General features: G+C 46.0%; 1 protein-coding gene across 1 annotated transcript in view; it reads left to right on the top strand.

The window, feature by feature from the left end:
• The window catches only part of MCF2 (MCF.2 cell line derived transforming sequence), a 154,321-nt gene that overhangs the window by 51,539 nt on the left and 79,971 nt on the right, over nucleotides 1-22,811 (top strand). Inside the window, exon 4 of the mRNA XM_056538222.1 lies at nucleotides 22,671-22,761. Within this exon, the coding sequence (XP_056394197.1) occupies nucleotides 22,671-22,761 (91 nt within the window). The remainder of the gene's footprint in view (nucleotides 1-22,670; nucleotides 22,762-22,811) is intronic.

Consider the following 22,811-nt stretch of genomic DNA (forward strand, 5'->3'; position numbering starts at 1 on the left):
CCTAAGAAAAGTTAAGTTTTAACTAATGCATATCCTCAATACTTACTTGTGGTCTAATGCAGAGGAATTTCTGTACCTGGGGACGAGCACCTTAATTATGTTTTGCAGTATCCATGGCAGCACAATGAAAGAGCCTGGAGGTGGTAGCATCAGCATGAGGAGACCATGTGGCGGCACAATGACAGAGCCTGGAGGTGGCAGCATCAGCATGAGGAGACCATATAGCAGCACAATCAGAGAGCCTGGAGGTGGCAGCATCAGCAGAAGGAGACCATATGACAGCACAATGACAGAGCCTGAAGGTGGCAATATCAGCATGAGGAGACCATATGGCAGCACAATGAGAGAGCCTGTAGGTGGCAGCATCAGCATGAGGAGACCATATGGTGGCACAATGACAGAACCTGGAGGTGGCAGCAGCAGCATGAGGGCTTTGCCAACTGAGGATTGAGTCTGAGGAGCCCACCGACTGTTGACTGGGGGTGTCGGATGTTACTTGTGATGAAGTGGATGATCGAGTGAACCAATCAATCACGGCTGCTGGGTTGCTGGTCGAGACATGATTGCTAGCTGACACCGGGAGCTCAGACCTCTGCTGCCACACACCCCTACATCCTACTGCGACCTCTGCCTGTGCATGATTAAACTTGATGAATGCGCTCAACTATAGTTAAAACTGTATAAGGCTACAGAAACAAGGATGTATCTTTGGCTGGCCTTTCACAGTAACTAGGCCCAAATAGTTTTTTCAGGAAAAAAAAAAACTACACCACTTACGTGTACGTAGAGTTTAAACTTATGAGAGGAGGACTGTGTGCTCAACTAAAAACTGTATAAGGCTACAGAAACAAGGATGTATCTTTGGCTGGCCTTTCACAGTAACTAGGCCCAAGGTAGTTTTTCAGGAAAAAAAAACCTACAACACGTATGTGTACGTACAGTTTAAACTTATGAGAGGAGGACTATGCTCTCCACTACAAACTGTATAAGGCTACAGAAACAGGGGTGTAGCTTTGGCTGGCCTTTTACAGTAACTAGGCCAAAATTAGTTTTTCAGAAAAAAAAAAACATACACCACGTAAGTGAACGTACAGTTTACACTTATGAAAGCTGGACAATACGCTCTGCTTAAAACTGTAGAAGGCTACAGAGACAAGGGTGTAGCTTTGGCTGGCCTTTCACGTTAACTAGGCCCAAAAAAAATTTCAGGAAACAAAAAACGTGCACCACCTATGTACGGACAGGTTACACTTATGAGAGGACAATAAGCTCCGCTACGCAACCTGTATTAGGCACTGTAATCTGGTGACTATGGCTTTTTGTGCTCACCCTAACTGGCCCCTGTTAGCTTTACAGTTGTTGTACACCCAACTGCAGCAGTACAGAATCGCTGTGTAGTAGAGCCCAGTACAGTATTATTAGGCACTAATAGCTGGTCACAATGGCTTTTAGTACTCTGCCTAACTGGCCCCTTTAACCCCTTAAGGACCCAGGGTTTTTCCGTTTTTGCACTTTCGTTTTTTCCTCCTTGCCTTCAAAAAATCATAACTCTTTCAATTTTTCACCTAAAAATCCATATGATGGCTTATTGTTTGCGCAACCAATTCTACTTTGTAATGACGTCAGTAATTTTACCCAAAAATCTGCGGTGAAACGGAAAAAAAAAATTACAATTGTGCGACACAATTTTGGGGGCTTCCGTTTCTACACAGTACATTTTTCGGTAAAAATTACACCTTATCTTTATTCTGTAGGTCCATACGATTAAAATGATACCCTACTTATGTAGGTTTGATTTTGTCGTACTTCTGAAAAAAAAAATCATAACTACATGCAGGAAAATGTATACGTTTAAAATTGTTATATTCTGACCCCTATAACTTTTTTATTTTTCCGCATATGGGGTGGTATGAAGGCTCATTTTTTGCGCTGTGATCTGAAGGTTTTAGCGGTACCATTTTTGTATTGATTGGACTTACTGATCGCTTTTAAAAAAAAAATTCATGATATAAAAAGGGACCAAGAATACGCTATTTTGAATTTTGGGATTTTTTTGTGCGTACGCCATTGACCGTGTGGTTAAATTAATTATATATTTTTATAATTCGGACATTTCCGCACGCGGTGATACCGCACATGTTTAATTTAATTTTAATTTTTTTAAATGGGAAAAGGGGGTGATTCAAACTTTTATTAGGGAAGGGGTTAAATGATCTTCACTTTTTTTTTTGCAATGTTATAGCTCCCATAGGGGGCTATGACACTGCACACACTGATCTTTTACATTGTTCAATGGTTTCTCATAGGAAACCATTGATCAATGATTCTGCTGCTTGACTGCTCATGCCTGGATCTCAAGCACTGAGCAGTCATTCGGCGATCGGACAACAGGAAGCAAGGTATGAGACCCTCCTGCTGTCCTAGAGCTGTTCGGGATGCCACAATTTCGCAGCAGCTATTCCAAACAGCCCCTTGTGCTAACCGGCAAAGTTTTGCTTTCCCTTTAGACGCAGCTTTCAACTTTGAACACCGCGTCTAAAGGGTTAATAGCGTGTGGCACCACGATCAGTGCCACGCGCTATTAACTATGGATCCCGGCCATTGTTAGAGGCTGGGCCCGACCCGCTATGACGCGAGGCCACGCAGTGGTCCCGTGTTATAGAACGGAAGCGGACTCATGACGTACCGGTACGTCATGGGTCCTTAAGAGGTTAAGCTTAAGAGTTGCTGTACACCTCACTGCAGCAGTGAAGTCGCTGTGTATTACACCCAAAAGTGTACTTTCTCTCTCTCTCTGTCTGTCAGTGCCTTTATGCAGTGATTTGGGCTTTTGGAGAATCGCTGTTGTTAAGCTGTTTTTCTCTGCAACGCACACAGTGCTCTATCTCTCCCTGCAATGAAACGCTCTTTGAAATAAAATGCTGAAGCGAGTGGCTGCAAGATGGCTGCCGATTATATAGGGCTGTGACATCACAGGGATGGCTGGCTGCTGATAGGCTGCATGCGATTAAGGGTCATCCCGCCTTCCCAACTTTCCAGAGTTCCGTGCCCCATGGCCTCACATGTGTATCCGCCATTTTAGATGGCCTGGAGCCTGGACCGGACCAAATGCAGTTTAATGAAGCGATTCATGTGATCGAATCACGGCGATATTCGTATTCATTGCAAAGCTAATTTTTCCTGAAATTCTTAACGAACTTGGATTCAATCCCTAATGTTTATTTTCCAAAATACAGCGGTTTTTGGGCCCTGTTTATGGCTCAAAAATGGTTTGCTTTGCTGTAGCATCTATCAATGTGGTCTGTCCAAATGCAAGAAAAACACCAAATTTGGACTCATTTTACTTGTAAAACTTTTTTTTACAGATTTGCTTATTGTCTCTGGGGCACAAACATTACCAGCCCCTCCCCCTCCTGTGTCATTAGTGTATTGTAGTGGCCCATTACCCGTGTTCAAGCTGCCGTATACTAAGTTGTTGTGTGGCTAAGAAAGTCCTATTCTACCTGCATAGATCTGTATATGGGGTACTGTGAGCTAACTTGCTAAACTTTTTGAGCATTGCCTTAATAGCATACACTGAGTTATTAAAAGAGTGCAAGGGTTAAATATTTGCATAATATGGTGGGACTATGAACAATGCCTTGGTCACGTAACATTCCCAAGCTAAGCTTTCTATGGCATTGAGTTTTCCTCCTGGGAGAAGTTCAAGCCTCTGTTTCCTGTGTTCTATTTAAACCAGTTTAATGGATTTCCTCTATTTAAAAGTCAGTGAAGATTTATTTTGTATTAAAACAAAATTATAAAATGTGGTCTGCCTTTGTCTACTAGCAACGGTAACGTATGGAATTATTATTCCAGATTTTTAAACAGATTTTAATAAAAAAAAAAAAGACAAAAACAATATTAAAACAATATTTGCACTTCAAACAATGAGAAAGTTTATATAACACATGATGAAGTTATCTGGGTCATTCAGCCAACTAGTCATTGTATTAAAACCTAATATTGTACAGGTTCCCATCATGTTGCCAAACAGATCTGACGTGTTGAGGAAAGAAATTCATGGGGCCTCTGAAAGGGTCCTGTGTTGTCTGGTACCAAGTTCCTTTAAAAGGGTGCTCCTCCCCTAGACATCTTATCCCCTATCCATTGCGGGGTCCCGCAGCTGGGAACCCCCGCGATCTTGGCTTCGGCACCCCAGACATCCGGTGCACGGAGCAAACTTTTCTCTGTGCCGGATGACTGGCGATGCGGGGCGGAGGCTCGTGATGTTGTGGTCACGCACCACTCATGATGTCACGGCCACACCCCCTCAATGCAAGTCGTTGGGAGGGGGCGTGATGGCCGTCATGTCCCCTCCCATAGACTTGCCTTGAGGGGGTGTGGCCATGATGTCACAAGCGAGGCGGGGCTGTGACATCACAAGCCTCTGGCGCTGCACCCAACGCTCTAAATGAACTCCAGGTGCAGCAGGGAGATCGGTGGGACCCCTGCGATCAGACATCTTATTCCCTATCTTTTGGATAGGGGATTAGATGTCTAGGGTCGCGCCCCCTTCCCATAGACTTTCGTTGAGGGGGCAGCGTGATGTCACGAGGGGGCTGCCTCGAACACGGAAGCCCGCACACAGCGTTCATAGTAATAAACTTCCGGACGCTGCGAGCGGAGCTCCGGAAGGCAGGGCAGTTGAGAACTCCTTTAAGTCCTGTAGGTGGTAGGGTGGGCCCACCATGGATCAGACTTGTTTTTTCGCAGCACATTGTAAAGATGCTCAATAGAAGTGAGATCGGGGGAATTTGTAATCAAGTCATCACCCTGAACTCTTGTTCTTAGGGAATACTGTTGCTATACAAAGTTTAGTTTGTTGATTCATCTCAAAGAAACATCCACATCAATTCCAAAATCCATGGTTTCCCAGCAGAACATTGCCCAGAGCATCACACTAGCTCTGCCAGCTTGGCTGCTTCTCATAGTGCATCTTGGTGCTATTTCTTCCTTTAGCAAGCAATGAACACATATCCATCTACCCACATGATGTAAAAGAAAATGTGATTTACCAGATCATGGCTTGCATTGCCCCATTTTTTTATTTTTGATGTTCACATGCTTTTTCTAGGCAATTTGGATGTGACCAGGGGTCAACATGAGCAGGAACAGAGCCCTATACACAACAAGAATGTGTGTTATGACACCTTTCTGTATTAGCCAGCATTGTCTTTTTCAGACTAGAGCAGCTCTTCTGTGGGGTCGGACTAGACAAGCTAGCTTTCATATCTGATGTACATCAGGAAGCTTTGGGTGCCTATGTACCCGTCAGCAATTCTCCAGTGGTCCTGTATAGACCTCAAAGGCCTTGTCACTTAGATCCTTACACTTGCCCATTTTTCCTGCTTCCAACACATTAAAGGGGTACTCCACTGCCCCAGCGTTCGGAATTTTGTTCAGGGTGCGGACTGCAGGGGTTGTGATGTCATGGCCACGCCCCCTCAATGCAAATATTTGCATTGAGGGGGCGTGGTGTGATGTCATGTGGGGTGTGGCCGGTACATCATGACCCCCGCCTAATATATACTTGCTGCCTAATATATCCCATCAGCATAGATTCCATAGTCACAAGATAATCAATAATATTCACTTTCCCTGTCATTGGTTGTAATGTCATGGCTGTGACTGATTTCTATACACAGTAAAATTTATAGTACACCAATAGTATACATTATAATTTGTACTGGACAAAGTAGCACCGTAGATTAGATTTATTATTATTATTGTTGATCACAATACATATAAATTGGATAATAACGTTCGGGAGGTCCAGCACTTCGTAGCAAGCACTTTTAGGGTGTGTTCACACTACGGAATTCTCGCTGAATTCCATGAGCGGAACTCCGCGAGCAGAATTCCGCGGTGTGAACTTAACATTAGTGTGAATGGGTCTCCGCGAGACCCGTTCACACTGCAGAATTTCCGCGGCAGACAATTGTCTGCCGCTGAAATTGTTCTGTGCAAAGAAAGAACATGTTCATACTTTGCTCGGATTCCGCGAGCACTGCATAGCCGTCAATGGTGACGGCTCAGTGCCCCGCGGCCCTATCGCTGAAGCATCTTCGGCAGCGGCCTCCAGGTGAAATCTCTGCTCGCGGAATTGTGAACGCACCCTTGTTATAGAGACATCACACGGTAAAAACGACACTTAGTCAGACATGTTTCGAGCGCACGCGCTCGAAACATGTCTGACTAAGTGTCGTTTTTACCGTGTGATGTCTCTATAATAAAGCTTCTTGCTACGAAGTGCTGGACCTCCTTCATTGCTGGATGCCTTGCCAGGCACCGGTCTGCACACCGTGTACCTTGGGAGGTGAGCTGGAATTTTGTTTCTGTTAATATAAATTAGATAGTATTACCTCGTGTTCCTAATGAAATACACTGCACTGGAAAAGGGTTTTAGGTTTCAGAATACAAGTGTATGAAAATGAAAGCATTTGCAAAGTCAAACATTAAATTTGCATGGTCCTGACCAGCTTTATAATCTGAATTTTAATTCTATATATTTTATAAGTTTTGAATTGAAAGGTTGGATTTACACACAGTAGATTCACACCTGTGTTTTGAATCCATTTCTAGTTTGACCTACAAATACAGATCAAAATACTGTCCCTCATTAACTATTGCAAACCTGATATGTTTTGTCGCGTTGTGCGCCAGAATCTGTCGCATTGGGCCAGAAATTCTGTCTGCTCCAGATTCTGCACCAGATTTTGCGCCAGAATTGAAAAAACCCCACTAACTCTCCATTTTGCTAAGAAAATTAGAAAAAGGGGTGTGGCCGCCGGGGAAAGGGGGTAATGGTTTTCACAAAAACCCAACATATTTCCTAAGGTTTCCACATAAAATGTGGTGGATTTGAGCTGAGGAAAACCAGACAGATCAGAGGATGTGTAAAAAAAAGCAAAATGTAGGTAAAATGTAAAATTTAGGGAAACCTTAGTAAATACAGTGGAAAATAAATTTAAGGAAATTAAAAGCCACAAAGAAACCTACACAACACTCTTAGTAAATAAGGGACACTATGTGTGATCTCAGCCGTAGAATGTAAAATTGTATTATAAGAATTAATAATAACATTGCCTTCATTTCTAATTATTATTGATAACCATTATTATGTCTGTATGTTTATGTAATGTTTGCATTTGCTTAGACATTGGTGCAGCTGAAAGAGATTAGTCTTTGGGTCCCCTATATTGGTGTAACCCTTACAATCAAACTCTGTTCACACTCTTTGAGTCAATACATCAAAGTTATACGTTGAGAGTATTTTCTGACATCTACATCCAGTGTACGCATCTCTTTATGTACAAGGTTAGGTTCACATTTGTGTTTCTTGTCTCTGTTTCATTTAGGAGTCAGAAAAACAAAAAAATAACTGTTCCCCCTGATTTCTTTTTTTTAATTTTTATATATAACTGTTTATTTTATTTTTGCAAGAGAAATAACATAATAAAATAATAAAATAACATACAATATTAACAGTACATAGGACATAGAAAATTGTCGTAAAGTCACAGCTGTCATCAATCAAGATCTGTAGAAGAATATATAAAGCAGTTCAATCAGTATCTTTGATGGGGTCAAAGAGAGAGAAAGTATTCAAGAAGATCATTAATCCAACAAAAAGGCCAACCGTGTTCCTTTTGATATGTAGGTATGCAATGGCAGGAAGCCAAACTCAATTGTAATACATTATACTAGTGCACCTAAATACAGGCAGCAAGTTCAAGTAAGAGGCTTACACAGTATTTACGGTTATGACTGAAAAGCACGGAGTTAGGTAAAAACAGACCTAGGTCATAATGTAGAGGAAAACAAGCAATCTCCAGGTAGCAGAGCGGGATCAATGGAAGCGCTGAGACCAGATAAGAAGTTAAAAGTGAAGTGGATTTGAAGGGTCTTCATCTTAGAAATACCCCATAAATGACCCCATTATAAAAACTGCACCCCCCAAAGTATTCAAAATGACATTCAGTCAGTGTTTTAACCCTTTAGGTGTTTCACAGGAATAGCAGCAAAGTGAAGGAGAAAATTGAAAACCTTCATTTTTTACACTTGCATGTTCTTTTAGACCCAATTTTTGAATTTTTGCAAGTGGTAAAAGGAGAAAATTTGTACTTGTATTTGTAGCCCAATTTCTCTCAAGTAAGCACATGCCTCATATGTCTATGTAAAGTGTTCGGCGGGCGCAGTAGAGGGCTCAGAAGGGAAGGAGCGACAAGGGGATTTTGGAGAGAACATTTTTCTGAAATGGTTTTTGGGGGGCATGTTGCATTTAGGAAGCCCCTAGGGTGTCAAAACAGCAAAAAAAAAAAAAAAAAAAAAAAACACATGGCATACCATTTTGGAAAATATGGCTGTCTGGTAATACTGGAAGTAGTTGTTTTGCAACAGCTGGAGGCTCAGTTTTGGAAACAGTGGCGTACCAGACATTTTTCATTTTTAATGGGGAGGGGAGGGGGGCTGTGTAGGGGTATGTGTATATGTAGTGTTTTTTACTTTTTATTTTTTGGTAGTGCAGTGTAGTGTTTTTATGGTACAGTCGCATGGGCGGGGGTTCACAATAGTTTCTCGCTGGCAGTTTGAGCTGCGGCAGAAAATTTTCCGCAGCTCAAACTTGCAGCCGGATACCTACTGTAAACCTCCGCCCGTGTGAGTGTACCCTGTACGTTCACATTGGGGGGGGGGGGGGGAGGGGCAACATCCAGCTGTTGCAAAACTACAACTCCCAGCATGCGCTGACAGACTGTACATGCTGAGGGTTTTAGTTTTGCAACAGCTGTAGGCACACTGGTTATGTATCACTGAGTTTGTGACCTAACTCAGTGTTTCACAACCAGTGTGCCTCCAGCTGTTGCAAAACTACAACTCCCAGCATGTACGGTGCATGCTGGGAGTTGTAGTTTGCAACAGCTGGAGGCACACCGGTTGTGAAACACTGAGTTAGGTAAAAAAAAACTCTGTTTCACAACCAGTGTGCCTTCAGCTGTTGCAAAACTACAACTCTCAGCAGTCACCGACAGCCAACGGGCATGCTGGGAGTTGTAGTTATGCAATCAGCAGGTGCGCCACTACAACTCCCAGTATGCACTGTTTGTGCAAGATGGGAGTTGTAGTTATACAACAGCTGAAGGTACACTTTTCCATAGAAAAAATGTGCCTCCAGCTGTTGCAAAACTATAAGTCCCAGCATGCCCATAAGGGAGATGTGGTGGTCTGCCTTCTGCTGTTGCATAAGTACAGCTCCCAGCGTGCCCTTTTTGCATGCTGGGAGCTGTTGCTAAGCAACAGCAGGAGGCTGTCACTCACCTCCAACTGCTGCTCCCCAGGTCAGTCCCTCGCCGCCGCTCCTCCTGGGTCCCCGATCCCAACAGGGACACCGGGGATCGGGGTCCCCAGCTGCAGGGGTCCTCTTCCCGCACCCGATCACTTCCTCCGGAAGAGGGGCAGATCGGGTTGCGGGAGTGACACCCGCAGCAGGTGCCCTGATTGGTCGGACGGTAAACTGGCCGACGAATCAGGGCGATCGTGAGGTGGCACCAGTGCCACCTCACCCCTGCTGGCTATGGCTGTTCGAGGCTGTCAGAGACAGCCCCGTTCAGCCAGTAATTCCGGGTCACTGGAGACCCGATTGAGCCGGAATCACCGCAGATCGCTGGGCTGAATTGTCCAGCGATCTGCGGCCATCGCCGACATGGGGGGACATCATGACCCCCCTGGGCGATATACCGCGATGCCTGCTGAACGATTTAAGCAGGCATCCGGCTCCGGTCCCCAACCGGCTAGCGGTGGGGACCGGAATTCCCACGGGCGTATGGATACGCCCTGCGTCCTTAAGGACTCGGAATGCAGGGCGTATCCATACGCCCTGCGTCCTGAAGAGGTTAAGGACTGAGCCCTTTTTCGCAATTCTGACCACCGTCGCTTTACGCATTAATAACTCTGAGACGCTTTTACCGAATATTCTGATTCTGATATTGTTTTTTCGTGCCATATTCTACTTTATTTTGGTGGTAAATTTTCGGCGTTACTTGCATCCTTTTTTGGTGAAGATTCCCAAAATTTCATTAAATTTTTGAAAATGTTGCATTTTTCCAACTTTGAAGCTCTCTGCTTGTAAGGAAAATGGATATTACAAATGAATTTTATTTGTATTCACAAATACAATATGTCCACTTTATGTTTGCATCATAAAATGGACATATTTTTACTTTTTGAAAAAATTAGAGGGCTTCAAAGTAGAGCAGCAATTTTCAAACATTTCATGAAAATTGCAAAATTTTGGAGGGACAGATGTTACAGAACTACAACTCCCAGCATGCCTGGGCAGTCTAGGCCTGCTAAGAGATGTCGTTTGGCAACATCTGGAGGGCTACTGTTTGTGCACCACTGTAACAGTGGTCTCCAAACTGTGACCCTCCAGAAGTTGCAAAACTACAACTCCCAGCATGCCCACTTTCATTTCCTCCATCCCCCCCCCCCCCCGTCGTTTCCCTACCTGAGCCAGGATCTCTGCAGTCTCCAGCGACGATCTGCGGTCCCCAGGCCATCTTCTTCTCAGGTACCGGCCTCCATCTTCTCCCCCCATTCTGCCCGACATCAAGGGGTGGGCAGAACAGGGGGGTTGCCATGGCAACCCAATGTCCTGCTCTGCCATTGGTCAGAATCAGTTCTGACCAATGGCAGGGGATAGGAGGAGATCTCAGCACTGTGACCTCGCTCCTATCACTCATGAGGATCGCGGCTGCCACTGACAGCTCCGATCATCCCTATTTTCCGGGTGATCGGGTCATCAGAGACCCGATCAGCCCGGAATAGCAGAAAATCACATGTCTGAATTGACATGCAATTTTCTGCGATCGCCGACATGGGTGGGGTAGGGGGATGGGGTCTCAGGACCCCCCTGGGCGATGTTCCGGGATGCCTGCTGAATGATTACAGAAGGCATCCTGGTCCGGTCACCAACCGGCTAGCGGCGGGGACTGGAATTCCCATGGTCATATGCATACGCCCCACGTCCTTAAAGACTCGGGATGCAGGGCGTATGCATATGCCCGGCGTCCTGAAGAGGTTAAGATGAGATCCTCAGACCCCTTGTGAGACCAAATGCTGGTGCGGTGTGCCCTGGGTTCCTCCTAATGCAAGACAATTCTAGACCTCATGTGACTGGAGTGTGTCAGCAGTTCCTGCAAGAGGAAGGATGGACTAGCAAGAGGATGCTATGGACTGGCTCACCCGTTCCCCAGACCTGAATCCGATTGAGCACATCTGGGACATCATGTCTGTCACGATTCGGCTGGCAGGAGGTGGATCCTCTGTGCCAGAGAGGGATTGGCGTGGACCGTGCTAGTGGACCGGTTCTAAGTTGCTACTGGTATTCACCAGAGCCCGCCGCAAAGCGGGATGGTCTTGCAGCGGCGGTAGCAACCAGGTCGTATCCACTAGCAACGGCTCAACCTCTCTGACTGCTGAAGATAGGCGCGGTACAAGGGAGTAGACAAGAGCAAGGTCGGACGTAGCAGAAGGTCGGGGCAGGCAGCAAGGATCGTAGTCAGGGGCAACGGCAGGAGGTCTGGAACACAGGCTAGGAACACACAAGGAAACGCTTTCACTGGCACAATGGCAACAAGATCCGGCGAGGGAGTGCAGGGGAAGTGAGGTATACATAGGGAGTGCACAGGTGAACACACTAATTAAGCCAACTGCGCCAATCAGTGGCGCAGTGGCCCTTTAAATCGCAGAGACCCGGTGCGCGCGCGCCCTAGGGAGCGGGGCCGCGCGCGCCCGGGACAGGACCGACGGAGAGCGAGTCAGGTACGGGAGCCGGGGTGCGCATCGCGAGCGGGCGCCACCCGCATCGCGAATCGCATCCTGGCTGGGGGCGGTATCGCAGCGCACCCGGTCAGCAGATGCGAGGATGTTGCGAGCGCTCCGGGGAGGAGCGGGGACCCGGAGCGCTCGGCGTAACAGTACCCCCCCCCTTGGGTCTCCCCCTCTTCTTGGAGCCTGAGAACCTGAGGACCAGACTTTTGTCTAGGATGTTGTCCTCAGGTTCCCAGGATCTCTCTTCAGGACCACAGCCCTCCCAATCAACCCCAAATTTTTTTTTCCCTCTGACCGTCTTGGAGGCCAGTATCTCCTTCACGGAGAAGATGTCAGAAGAACCGGAAACAGGAGTGGGAGAAACAAGTTTGGGAGAGAAACGGTTGATGATGAGTGGTTTAAGGAGAGAGACATGAAAGGCATTGGGAATACGAAGAGAAGGAGGAAGAAGAAGTTTGTAAGAGACAGGATTAACCCCTTAAGGACACATGACGTACTGGAACGTCATGTGTCCACTCCCGATCTATAACGCGGGGCCACGGCGTGGCCCCGCGTCATAGCGGTTCGGGCCCGGCCTCTAACAACGGCCGGGACCCGTGGCTAATAGCGCGCGGCATTGATCGCTGTGCCGCGCGCTATTAACCCTTTAGACGCGGCGTTCAAAGTTGAACGCCGCGTCTAAAGTGAAACCGAAAGCATGCCGGCTAGCTCAGTGGGCTGTTCGGGATAGCCGCGGTGAAATCGCGGCATCCCGAACAGCTGACAGGACAGCGGGAGGGCCCCTACCTGCCTCCTCGCTGTCCGATCGCCGAATGACTGCTCAGTGCCTGAGATCCAGGCATGAGCAGTCATGCGGCAGAATCATCGATCACTGGTTTCTTATGAGAAACCAGTGATCAATGTAAAAGATCAGTGTGTGCAGTGTTATAGGTCCCTATGGGACCTATAACACTGCAAAAAAAAAGTGCAAAAAAAAAGTGAATAAACATCATTTAACCCCTTCCCTATTAAAAGTTTGAATCACCCCCCTTTTCCCATAAAAGAAAAAACACAGTGTAAATAAAAATAAAAATAAACATAAATGGTATCGCCGCGTGCGGAAATGTCCGAATTATAAAAATATATCGTTAATTAAACCGCACGGTCAATGGCGTGCGCGCAAAAAAATTCCAAAGTCCAAAATAGTGCATTTTTGGTCACTTTTTATATCATGAAAAAATGAATAAAAAGCGATCAATAAGTCCTATCAATGCAAAAATGATACCGTTAAAAACTTCAGATCACGGCACAAAAAATGAACCCTCATACCGCCCCATACACGGAAAAATAAAAAAGTTATAGGGGTCAGAAGATGACAATTTTAAACGTATAAATTTTTCTGCATGAAGTTATGATTTTTTCCAGAAGTGCGACAAATTCAAACCTGTATAAGTAGGGTATCATTTTAATCATATGGACCTACAGAATAAAGGTAAGGTGTCATTTTTACCGAAAAATGTACTACGTAGAAACGGAAGCCCCCAAAAGTTACAAAATGGCGTTTTTTTTTTCAATTTTGTCTCACAATGATTTTTTTTCCCGTTTCACCGTAGATTTTTGGGCACAATGACTGACGTCATTACAAAGTAGAATTGGTGGTGCAAAAAATAAGCCATCATATGGATTTTTAGGTGCAAAATTGAAAGAGTTATGATTTTTTAAAGGCAAGGAGCAAAAAACGAAAATGCAAAAACGGAAAACCCCCCGGTCCTTAAGGGGTTAATCTGGCACAAGACTTTGAAAGGACCAAGATAGCGTGGTCCCAGTTTGTAACTGGGGACACGAAAGCGGACATATTTAGCGGAGAGCCATACCTTGTCTCCGGGAGCAAAAATGGGGGGAGCTCTTCTTTTCTTATCGGCAAACCTTTTCATGCGAGATGAAGCCTGTAAAAGAGAATTTTGGGTCTCTTTCCATATGGTGGAAAGATCACGAGTCACTTCATCCACAGCGGGCAAACCAGAGGGCAAGGGAGTATGGAGGGGGGGGAAGAGGGTGACGGCCGTACACCACGAAAAATGGGGATTTAGCAGAAGATTCAGAGACTCTGAAGTTTTATGAGAATTCGGCCCATGGTAGAAGATCTGCCCAGTCATCCTGGTGGGAGGAAACAAAATGCCGTAAATAGTCACCCAGGACCTGGTTAATTCTTTCTACTTGCCCATTGGATTGAGGATGATAAGCAGAAGAGAAGTTTCATTTAATCTTGAGTTGTTTACAGAGAGCCCTCCAGAATTTTGACACGAATTGGATGCCTCTATCCGAGACGATCTGCGTGGGCAAACCGTGAAGACGAAAAATGTGTACAAAAAATTGTTTTGCCAACTGAGGCGCTGAAGGAAGACCAGGAAGAGGAATAAAATGTGCCATCTTGGAAAATCGATCAACGACCACCCAAACAACAGTGTTGCCACGGGATGGGGGTAGGTCTGTAATAAAGTCCATACCAATCAGAGACCAAGGCTGTTCGGGGACAGGCAGAGGATGAAGGAGACCAGCAGGCTTCTGGCGAGGAGTCTTATCCCGGGCACAGACAGTACAGGCCCGCACAAAATCAACAACATCCGTCTCCAGAGTCGGCCACCAATAGAAACGAGAGATGAGTTGCAAGGACTTTTTGATGCCTGCATGGCCTGCGAGGTGGGAGGAGTGACCCCATTTGAGAATCCCGAGACGTTGGCGTGGAGAAACAAAGGTCTTCCCAGGAGGAGTTTGCCTGATGGAGGCTGGAGAAGTGGAGATCAGACAGTCAGGAGGAATGATGTGTTGCGGAGAGACCTCTACTTCCGAGGCATCCGAGGAACGAGAGAGAGCATCGGCCCTAATGTTCTTGTCGGCAGGGCGAAAATGAATTTCAAAGTTAAAACGGGCAAAGAACAACGACCACCTGGCCTGGCGAGGGTTCAGCCGTTGGGCAGACTGGAGATAGGAGAGATTCTTGTGATCGGTGTAAATGATAACTGGAAATTTTGATCCCTCCAGCAGATGCCTCCATTCCTCAAGTGCCAATTTAATGGCCAGAAGTTCTCGATCCCCGATGGAGTAGTTTCTCTCCGCCGGAGAGAAGGTCCTAGAAAAAAACCCACAAGTAACAGCATGCCCGGAAGAATTTTTTTGTAGAAGGACCGCACCAGCTCCCACTGAGGAGGCATCAACCTCCAATAGGAAGGGTTTAGATGGGTCAGGTCTGGAGAGCACGGGAGCAGAAGAAAAGGCAGACTTGAGCCGTTTAAATGCGTCTTCCGCTTGGGGAGACCAGGACTTGGGATTTGCATTCTTCTTGGTTAAAGCCACGATGGGAGCCACAATAGTGGAAAAGTGTGGAATAAATTGTCTGTAATAATTGGCGAACCCCAAAAAACGTTGGATAGCACGGAGTCCGGAGGGGCGTGGCCAATCTAAGACGGCAGAGAGTTTATCCGGGTCCATTTGTAATCCCTGGCCAGAGACCAAGTATCCTAGGAAAGGAAGAGATTGACATTCAAACAGACATTTCTCCATTTTAGCATAAAGTTGATTGTCTCGAAGTCTCTGAAGAACCATGCGGACATGCTGGCGGTGTTCTTCTAAGTTGGCAGAAAAAATCTGAATATCGTCCAGATACACAACAACACAGGAATATAAGAGATCACGAAAAATTTCATTAACAAAGTCTTGGAAGACGGCAGGGGCGTTGCACAGGCCAAAGGGCATGACCAGATACTCAAAGTGTCCATCTCTGGTGTTAAATGCAGTTTTCCATTCGTCCCCCTCCCTGATGCGGATGAGATTATAAGCACCTCTTAAGTCCAGTTTGGTAAAGATGTGGGCACCTTGAAGGCGGTCAAAGAGTTCTGAGATAAGAGGTAGGGGGTAGCGGTTCTTTACCGTGATTTTATTAAGTCCGCGGTAATCAATGCAAGGACGTAGGGAGCCATCTTTTTTGGACAGAAGATTCAGAGACTCTGAAGTTTTATGAGAATTCGGCCCATGGTAGAAGATCTGCCCAGTCATCCTGGTGGGAGGAAACAAAATGCCGTAAATAGTCACCCAGGACCTGGTTAATTCTTTCTACTTGCCCATTGGATTGAGGATGATAAGCAGAAGAGAAGTTTCATTTAATCTTGAGTTGTTTACAGAGAGCCCTCCAGAATTTTGACACGAATTGGATGCCTCTATCCGAGACGATCTGCGTGGGCAAACCGTGAAGACGAAAAATGTGTACAAAAAATTGTTTTGCCAACTGAGGCGCTGAAGGAAGACCAGGAAGAGGAATAAAATGTGCCATCTTGGAAAATCGATCAACGACCACCCAAACAACAGTGTTGCCACGGGATGGGGGTAGGTCTGTAATAAAGTCCATACCAATCAGAGACCAAGGCTGTTCGGGGACAGGCAGAGGATGAAGGAGACCAGCAGGCTTCTGGCGAGGAGTCTTATCCCGGGCACAGACAGTACAGGCCCGCACAAAATCAACAACATCCGTCTCCAGAGTCGGCCACCAATAGAAACGAGAGATGAGTTGCAAGGACTTTTTGATGCCTGCATGGCCTGCGAGGTGGGAGGAGTGACCCCATTTGAGAATCCCGAGACGTTGGCGTGGAGAAACGAAGGTCTTCCCAGGAGGAGTTTGCCTGATGGAGGCTGGAGAAGTGGAGATCAGACAGTCAGGAGGAATGATGTGTTGCGGAGAGACCTCTACTTCCGAGGCATCCGAGGAACGAGAGAGAGCATCGGCCCTAATGTTCTTGTCGGCAGGGCGAAAATGAATTTCAAAGTTAAAACGGGCAAAGAACAACGACCACCTGGCCTGGCGAGGGTTCAGCCGTTGGGCAGACTGGAGATAGGAGAGATTCTTGTGATCGGTGTAAATGATAACTGGAAATTTTGATCCCTCCAGCAGATGCCTCCATTCCTCAAGTGCCAATTTAATGGCCAGAAGTTCTCGATCCCCGATGGAGTAGTTTCTCTCCGCCGGAGAGAAGGTCCTAGAAAAAAACCCACAAGTAACAGCATGCCCGGAAGAATTTTTTTGTAGAAGGACCGCACCAGCTCCCACTGAGGAGGCATCAACCTCCAATAGGAAGGGTTTAGATGGGTCAGGTCTGGAGAGCACGGGAGCAGAAGAAAAGGCAGACTTGAGCCGTTTAAATGCGTCTTCCGCTTGGGGAGACCAGGACTTGGGATTTGCATTCTTCTTGGTTAAAGCCACGATGGGAGCCACAATAGTGGAAAAGTGTGGAATAAATTGTCTGTAATAATTGGCGAACCCCAAAAAACGTTGGATAGCACGGAGTCCGGAGGGGCGTGGCCAATCTAAGACGGCAGAGAGTTTATCCGGGTCCATTTGTAATCCCTGGCCAGAGACCAAGTATCCTAGGAAAGGAAGAGATTGACATTCAAACAGACATTTCTCCATTTTAGCATAAAGTTGATTGTCTCGAAGTCTCTGAAGAACCATGCGGACATGCTGGCGGTGTTCTTCTAAGTTGGCAGAAAAAATCTGAATATCGTCCAGATACACAACAACACAGGAATATAAGAGATCACGAAAAATTTCATTAACAAAGTCTTGGAAGACGGCAGGGGCGTTGCACAGGCCAAAGGGCATGACCAGATACTCAAAGTGTCCATCTCTGGTGTTAAATGCAGTTTTCCATTCGTCCCCCTCCCTGATGCGGATGAGATTATAAGCACCTCTTAAGTCCAGTTTGGTAAAGATGTGGGCACCTTGAAGGCGGTCAAAGAGTTCTGAGATAAGAGGTAGGGGGTAGCGGTTCTTTACCGTGATTTTATTAAGTCCGCGGTAATCAATGCAAGGACGTAGGGAGCCATCTTTTTTGGACACAAAAAAAAATCCAGCTCCGGCAGGAGAGGAGGATTTGCGGATAAACCCCTTTTTTAAATTTTCCTGGATGTATTCAGACATAGCAAGAGTCTCTGGGGCGGACAGAGGATAAATTCTGCCCCGGGGTGGAGTAGTGCCCGGGAGGAGGTCAATAGGACAGTCATAAGGCCTGTGAGGAGGTAAAGTCTCAGCTTGCTTTTTGCAAAACACGTCAGCATAGTCCATATAAGCCTTAGGGAGACCGGTTACAGGGGGACCCACAGGGTCACGGCAGGGAGTGCTGGGAACCGGTTTAAGACAGTCCTTGAAACAAGAAGTACCCCAGCTCTTGATCTCTCCTGTGGACCAATCAAGGGTTGGGGAATGGCGTTGAAGCCACGGTAATCCAAGGAGAATTTCGGAAGTGCAATTGGAGAGGACCAAAAAACTCAATTTTTTCGTGATGAGGTCCGATGCACATTAGGAGGGGTTCCGTGCGGTAACGCACGGTACAGTCCAATCTTTCATTGTTAACACAATTGATGTAGAGGGGTCTGGCGAGACTGGTCACCGGGATGTTGAACCTGTTGATGAGAGAGGCCAAAATAAAATTTCCTGCAGATCCGGAATCCAAGAAGGCCATAGTAGAGAAGGAGAAGGTAGAGGCAGATATCCGCACAGGCACAGTAAGGCGTGGAGAAGCAGAGTTGACATCAAGAACTGTCTCACCTTTGTGCGGAGTCAGCGTACGTCTTTCCAGGCGGGGAGGACGGATAGGACAATCCTTCAGGAAGTGTTCGGTACCGGCACAGTACAGGCAAAGATTCTCCATGCGGCGTCGTGTCCTCTCTTGAGGTGTCAAGCGAGACCGGTCAACTTGCATAGCCTCCACGGCGGGAGGCACAGGAACGGATTGCAGAGGACCAGAGGAGAGAGGAGCCGGGGAGAAAAAACGCCTCGTGCGAACAAAGTCCATATCCTGGCGGAGCTCCTGACGCCTTTCGGAAAAACGCATGTCAATGCGAGTGGCTAGATGAATAAGTTCATGCAGGTTAGCAGGAATTTCTCGTGCGGCCAGAACATCTTTAATGTTGCTGGATAGGCCTTTTTTAAAGGTCGCGCAGAGGGCCTCATTATTCCAGGATAATTCGGAAGCAAGAATACGGAATTGGATGGCGTACTCGCCAACGGAAGAATTACCCTGGACCAGGTTCAGCAGGGCAGTCTCAGCAGAAGAGGCTCGGGCAGGTTCCTCAAAGACACTTCGAATTTCCGAGAAGAAGGAGTGTACAGAGGCAGTGACGGGGTCATTGCGGTCCCAGAGCGGTGTGGCCCATGACAGAGCTTTCCCAGACAGAAGGCTGACTACGAAAGCCACCTTAGACCTTTCAGAAGGAAACTGGTCCGACATCATCTCCAGGTGCAGGGAACATTGTGAAAGAAAGCCACGGCAAAACTTAGAGTCCCCATCAAATTTATCCGGCAAGGATAGTCGTAGGCCGGAAGCGGCCACTCGCTGCGGAGGAGGTGCAGGAGCTGGCGGAGGAGATGATTGCTGAAGCTGTGGAAGTAGCTGCTGTAGCATCACGGTCAGTTGAGACAGCTGGTGGCCTTGTTGCGCTATCTGTTGCGACTGCTGGGCGACCACCGTGGTGAGGTCGGCGACAACTGGCAGAGGAACTTCAGCGGGATCCATGGCCGGATCTACTGTCACGATTCGGCTGGCAGGAGGTGGATCCTCTGTGCCAGAGAGGGATTGGCGTGGACCGTGCTAGTGGACCGGTTCTAAGTTGCTACTGGTATTCACCAGAGCCCGCCGCAAAGCGGGATGGTCTTGCAGCGGCGGTAGCAACCAGGTCGTATCCACTAGCAACGGCTCAACCTCTCTGACTGCTGAAGATAGGCGCGGTACAAGGGAGTAGACAAGAGTAAGGTCGGACGTAGCAGAAGGTCGGGGCAGGCAGCAAGGATCATAGTCAGGGGCAACGGCAGGAGGTCTGGAACACAGGCTAGGAACACACAAGGAAACGCTTTCACTGGCACAATGGCAACAATATCCGGCGAGGGAGTGCAGGGGAAGTGAGGTATACATAGGGAGTGCACAGGTGAACACACTAATTAAGCCAACTGCGCCAATCAGTGGCGCAGTGGCCCTTTAAATCGCAGAGACCCGGCGCGCGCGCGCCCTAGGGAGCGGGGCCGCGCGCGCCGGGACAGGACCGACGGAGAGCGAGTCAGGTACGGGAGCCGGGGTGCGCATCGCGAGCGGGCGCCACCCGCATCGCGAATCGCATCCCGGCTGGGGGCGGTATCGCAGCGCACCCGGTCAGCAGATCTGACCGGGGCGCTGCAGTTGCGAGGATGTTGTGAGCGCTCCGGGGAGGAGCGGGGACCCGGAGCGCTCGGCGTAACAATGTCTCGCTCCATCCACCAATGTCACATTGCACCACAGACTGTCCAGGAGTTGGCGGATGCTTTAGTCCAAGTCTGGGAGGACATCCCTCAGGAGACCATCCACCACCTCATCAGGAGCATGCCCAGGCATTGTAGGGAGGTCATACGGGCACATGGAGGCCACACACACTACTGAGCCCCATTTTTTTCTTGTTTTAAGGACATTACATAAAGTTGGATCAGCCTGTAGTGAGGTTTTCCACTTTGATTTTGAGTGTGACTCCATATCCAGACTTCCATGGGTTGATAAATTTGATTTCCATTGATAATTTTTGTGTGATTTTGTTGTCAGAACATTCAACTATGTAAAGAGGAAAGTATTTCATACGATTAGTTCATTCATTCAGATCTAGGATGTGTTATCTTAGTGTTCCCTTTATTTTTTTTGAGCAGTGTATATAGTGGTGATGCTTTGTGTACCTCGGAGGAGAAGTTAAAGGGGTACTTTATGGGATTTTTTTTTTTTTAATCAGCTGGTACCAGAAAGTTAAACAGATTTGTAAATTACTTCTATTAAAAAATCATTCCAGTACTTATCAGCTGCTGTATGCTCCAGAAGAAGTTATTTTCCTTTCTGCCTGACCACAGTGCTCTCTGCTGACACATCTGTCCATTTTAGGAAATGTCCTGAGTAGGAGAAAATCCCCATAGCAAACCTATCCTGTTCTGGACAGTTCCTGACATGGACAGAGGTATCAGCAGAGAGCACTGTGGTCACACAGAAAGGAAATTCAAAAACAAAAGAACTTCCTGTGGAGCATACAGCAGCTGATAAGTAGTGTTGCTCGCGAATATTCGCAATTCAAATTTTATTCGCGAATATCGCATATTCGCGAATCCGCGAATATATATTCGTAATTAAGAATATTCTTTTTTTTTTTTTTTTTTTTCACAGTACACATCACAGTGATCATCCCTCTCTGCTTCCAGCTTATGTGGTGTAAGAAGGCTCTAATACTACTGCGTGAGACTGGTGTGGTAATTTTCGCATATGCGAATTTTCGCTTATGTTAATTTTGTATACACAAATTTTCGCATATGTTAATTTTCGCACATGCGAAAATAAAATAAGAATATTACGAATATGCGAATATTCGCGAATATGACGAATATTCGTCCATATATTCGCGAATATTCGCGAATTCGAATATGGCCTATGCCGCTCAACACTACTGATAAGTACTGGAAAGATTATGGATTTTTAATAGAAGTAATTTACAAATCTGTTTAACTTTCTGGCACCAGTTGATTTAAAAAAAACTGTTTTCCAGTGGAGTAACCTTTTAAAAAACAAAAATAGGTAAAAAGGTAAATAAGGATATAAACTAAAAAGAAAAATTGATACAAATGATGGGCCAAAAAACCCAAAACACTTCAGAAAGTGCAGGTTTTATCACCTGACTTACATAAAAAAAAAAAAAAAATGGAGTAAAAGGTGATCAAAAAATCTTCAACCCAAAAGTTGTAACAACCGCTGATCATTCAAATGTCTCTGTCAGTGGAAAAATTAAAGAGTCATGACAGACAATTTGATTGCATTTTGAACACTGCATCAGAGATCACAATCTTCAAACCCTTAAAGGGGTACTCCGGTGGAAAACTTTTTTTTTTAAGTCAACTGGTGCCAGAAAGTTAAACAGATTTGTAAATTATTTCTATAAAAAAATCTTAATCCCGCTAGTACTTTTTAGGGGCTGTATACTACAGAGGAAATGCTTTTCTTTTTTGGATTTCTCTGATGTTATGACCACAGTGCTCTCTGCTGACCTCTGCTGTTCATTTTAGGAACTGTCCAGATCAGCATATGTTTGCTATAGGGATTTTCGCCTGCTCTGGACAGTTCCTAAAATGGACAGCAGAGGTCATCAGAGAGCACCGTGTTCGTGAGAAAACAGAAATCCAAAAAGAAAAGCATTTCCTCTGTAGTATACAGACACTAAAATGTACTGGAAGGATTAAGATTTTTTTTAATAGAAGTAATTTACAAATCTGTTTAACTTTCTGGCACCAGTTGATAAAAAAAAATATATCTATGTTTTCCACCGGAGTACCCCTTTAACTCTTGAAATATTTTTGTACTTCTGTGGTCTTCTCATTGCCCAAAGTTAGATACCATAAGTATCTTCAATGTTTTAGATTAGAGATGAGCGAACTTATAGTAAATTTGATTCATCACTAACTTCTCGGCTCGGCAGTTGATGACTTTTCCTGCATAAATTAGTTCCGCTTTCAGGTGCTCCTGTGGGCTGGAAAAGGTGGATACAGTCGTAGGAGACTCTTTCCTAGGACTGTATCCACCTTTTCCGGAGCACCGGAAAGCTGAACTAATTTATGCAGGAAAAGTCAGCAACCGCCAAGCTGAGAAGTTCGTGACGAATCGAATTTACTGTAAGTTCGCTCATCTCTATTTTAGATACATAGGTGCATTCTGAATACAGTACGCTGTGAATGAAATGAAAATGAATATAGAGGCATCTTATGTTTCCTTTATTTCTTCTAGTAAAGAAGAAGATGACATTAAATTCATTATTATTTTGGACAGAAGAATGGATACATGGACGTCTGTAAAACTAACTCTTCAGAAATTATCAGTAAGTTGCAGCCATGATATTAACTTCCATGGGTATAAAAATGTGGCAAA

This window comes from Hyla sarda, chromosome 9 (assembly GCF_029499605.1).
Source record: "Hyla sarda isolate aHylSar1 chromosome 9, aHylSar1.hap1, whole genome shotgun sequence".
In the NCBI taxonomy this organism is placed as follows: domain Eukaryota; kingdom Metazoa; phylum Chordata; class Amphibia; order Anura; family Hylidae; genus Hyla; species Hyla sarda.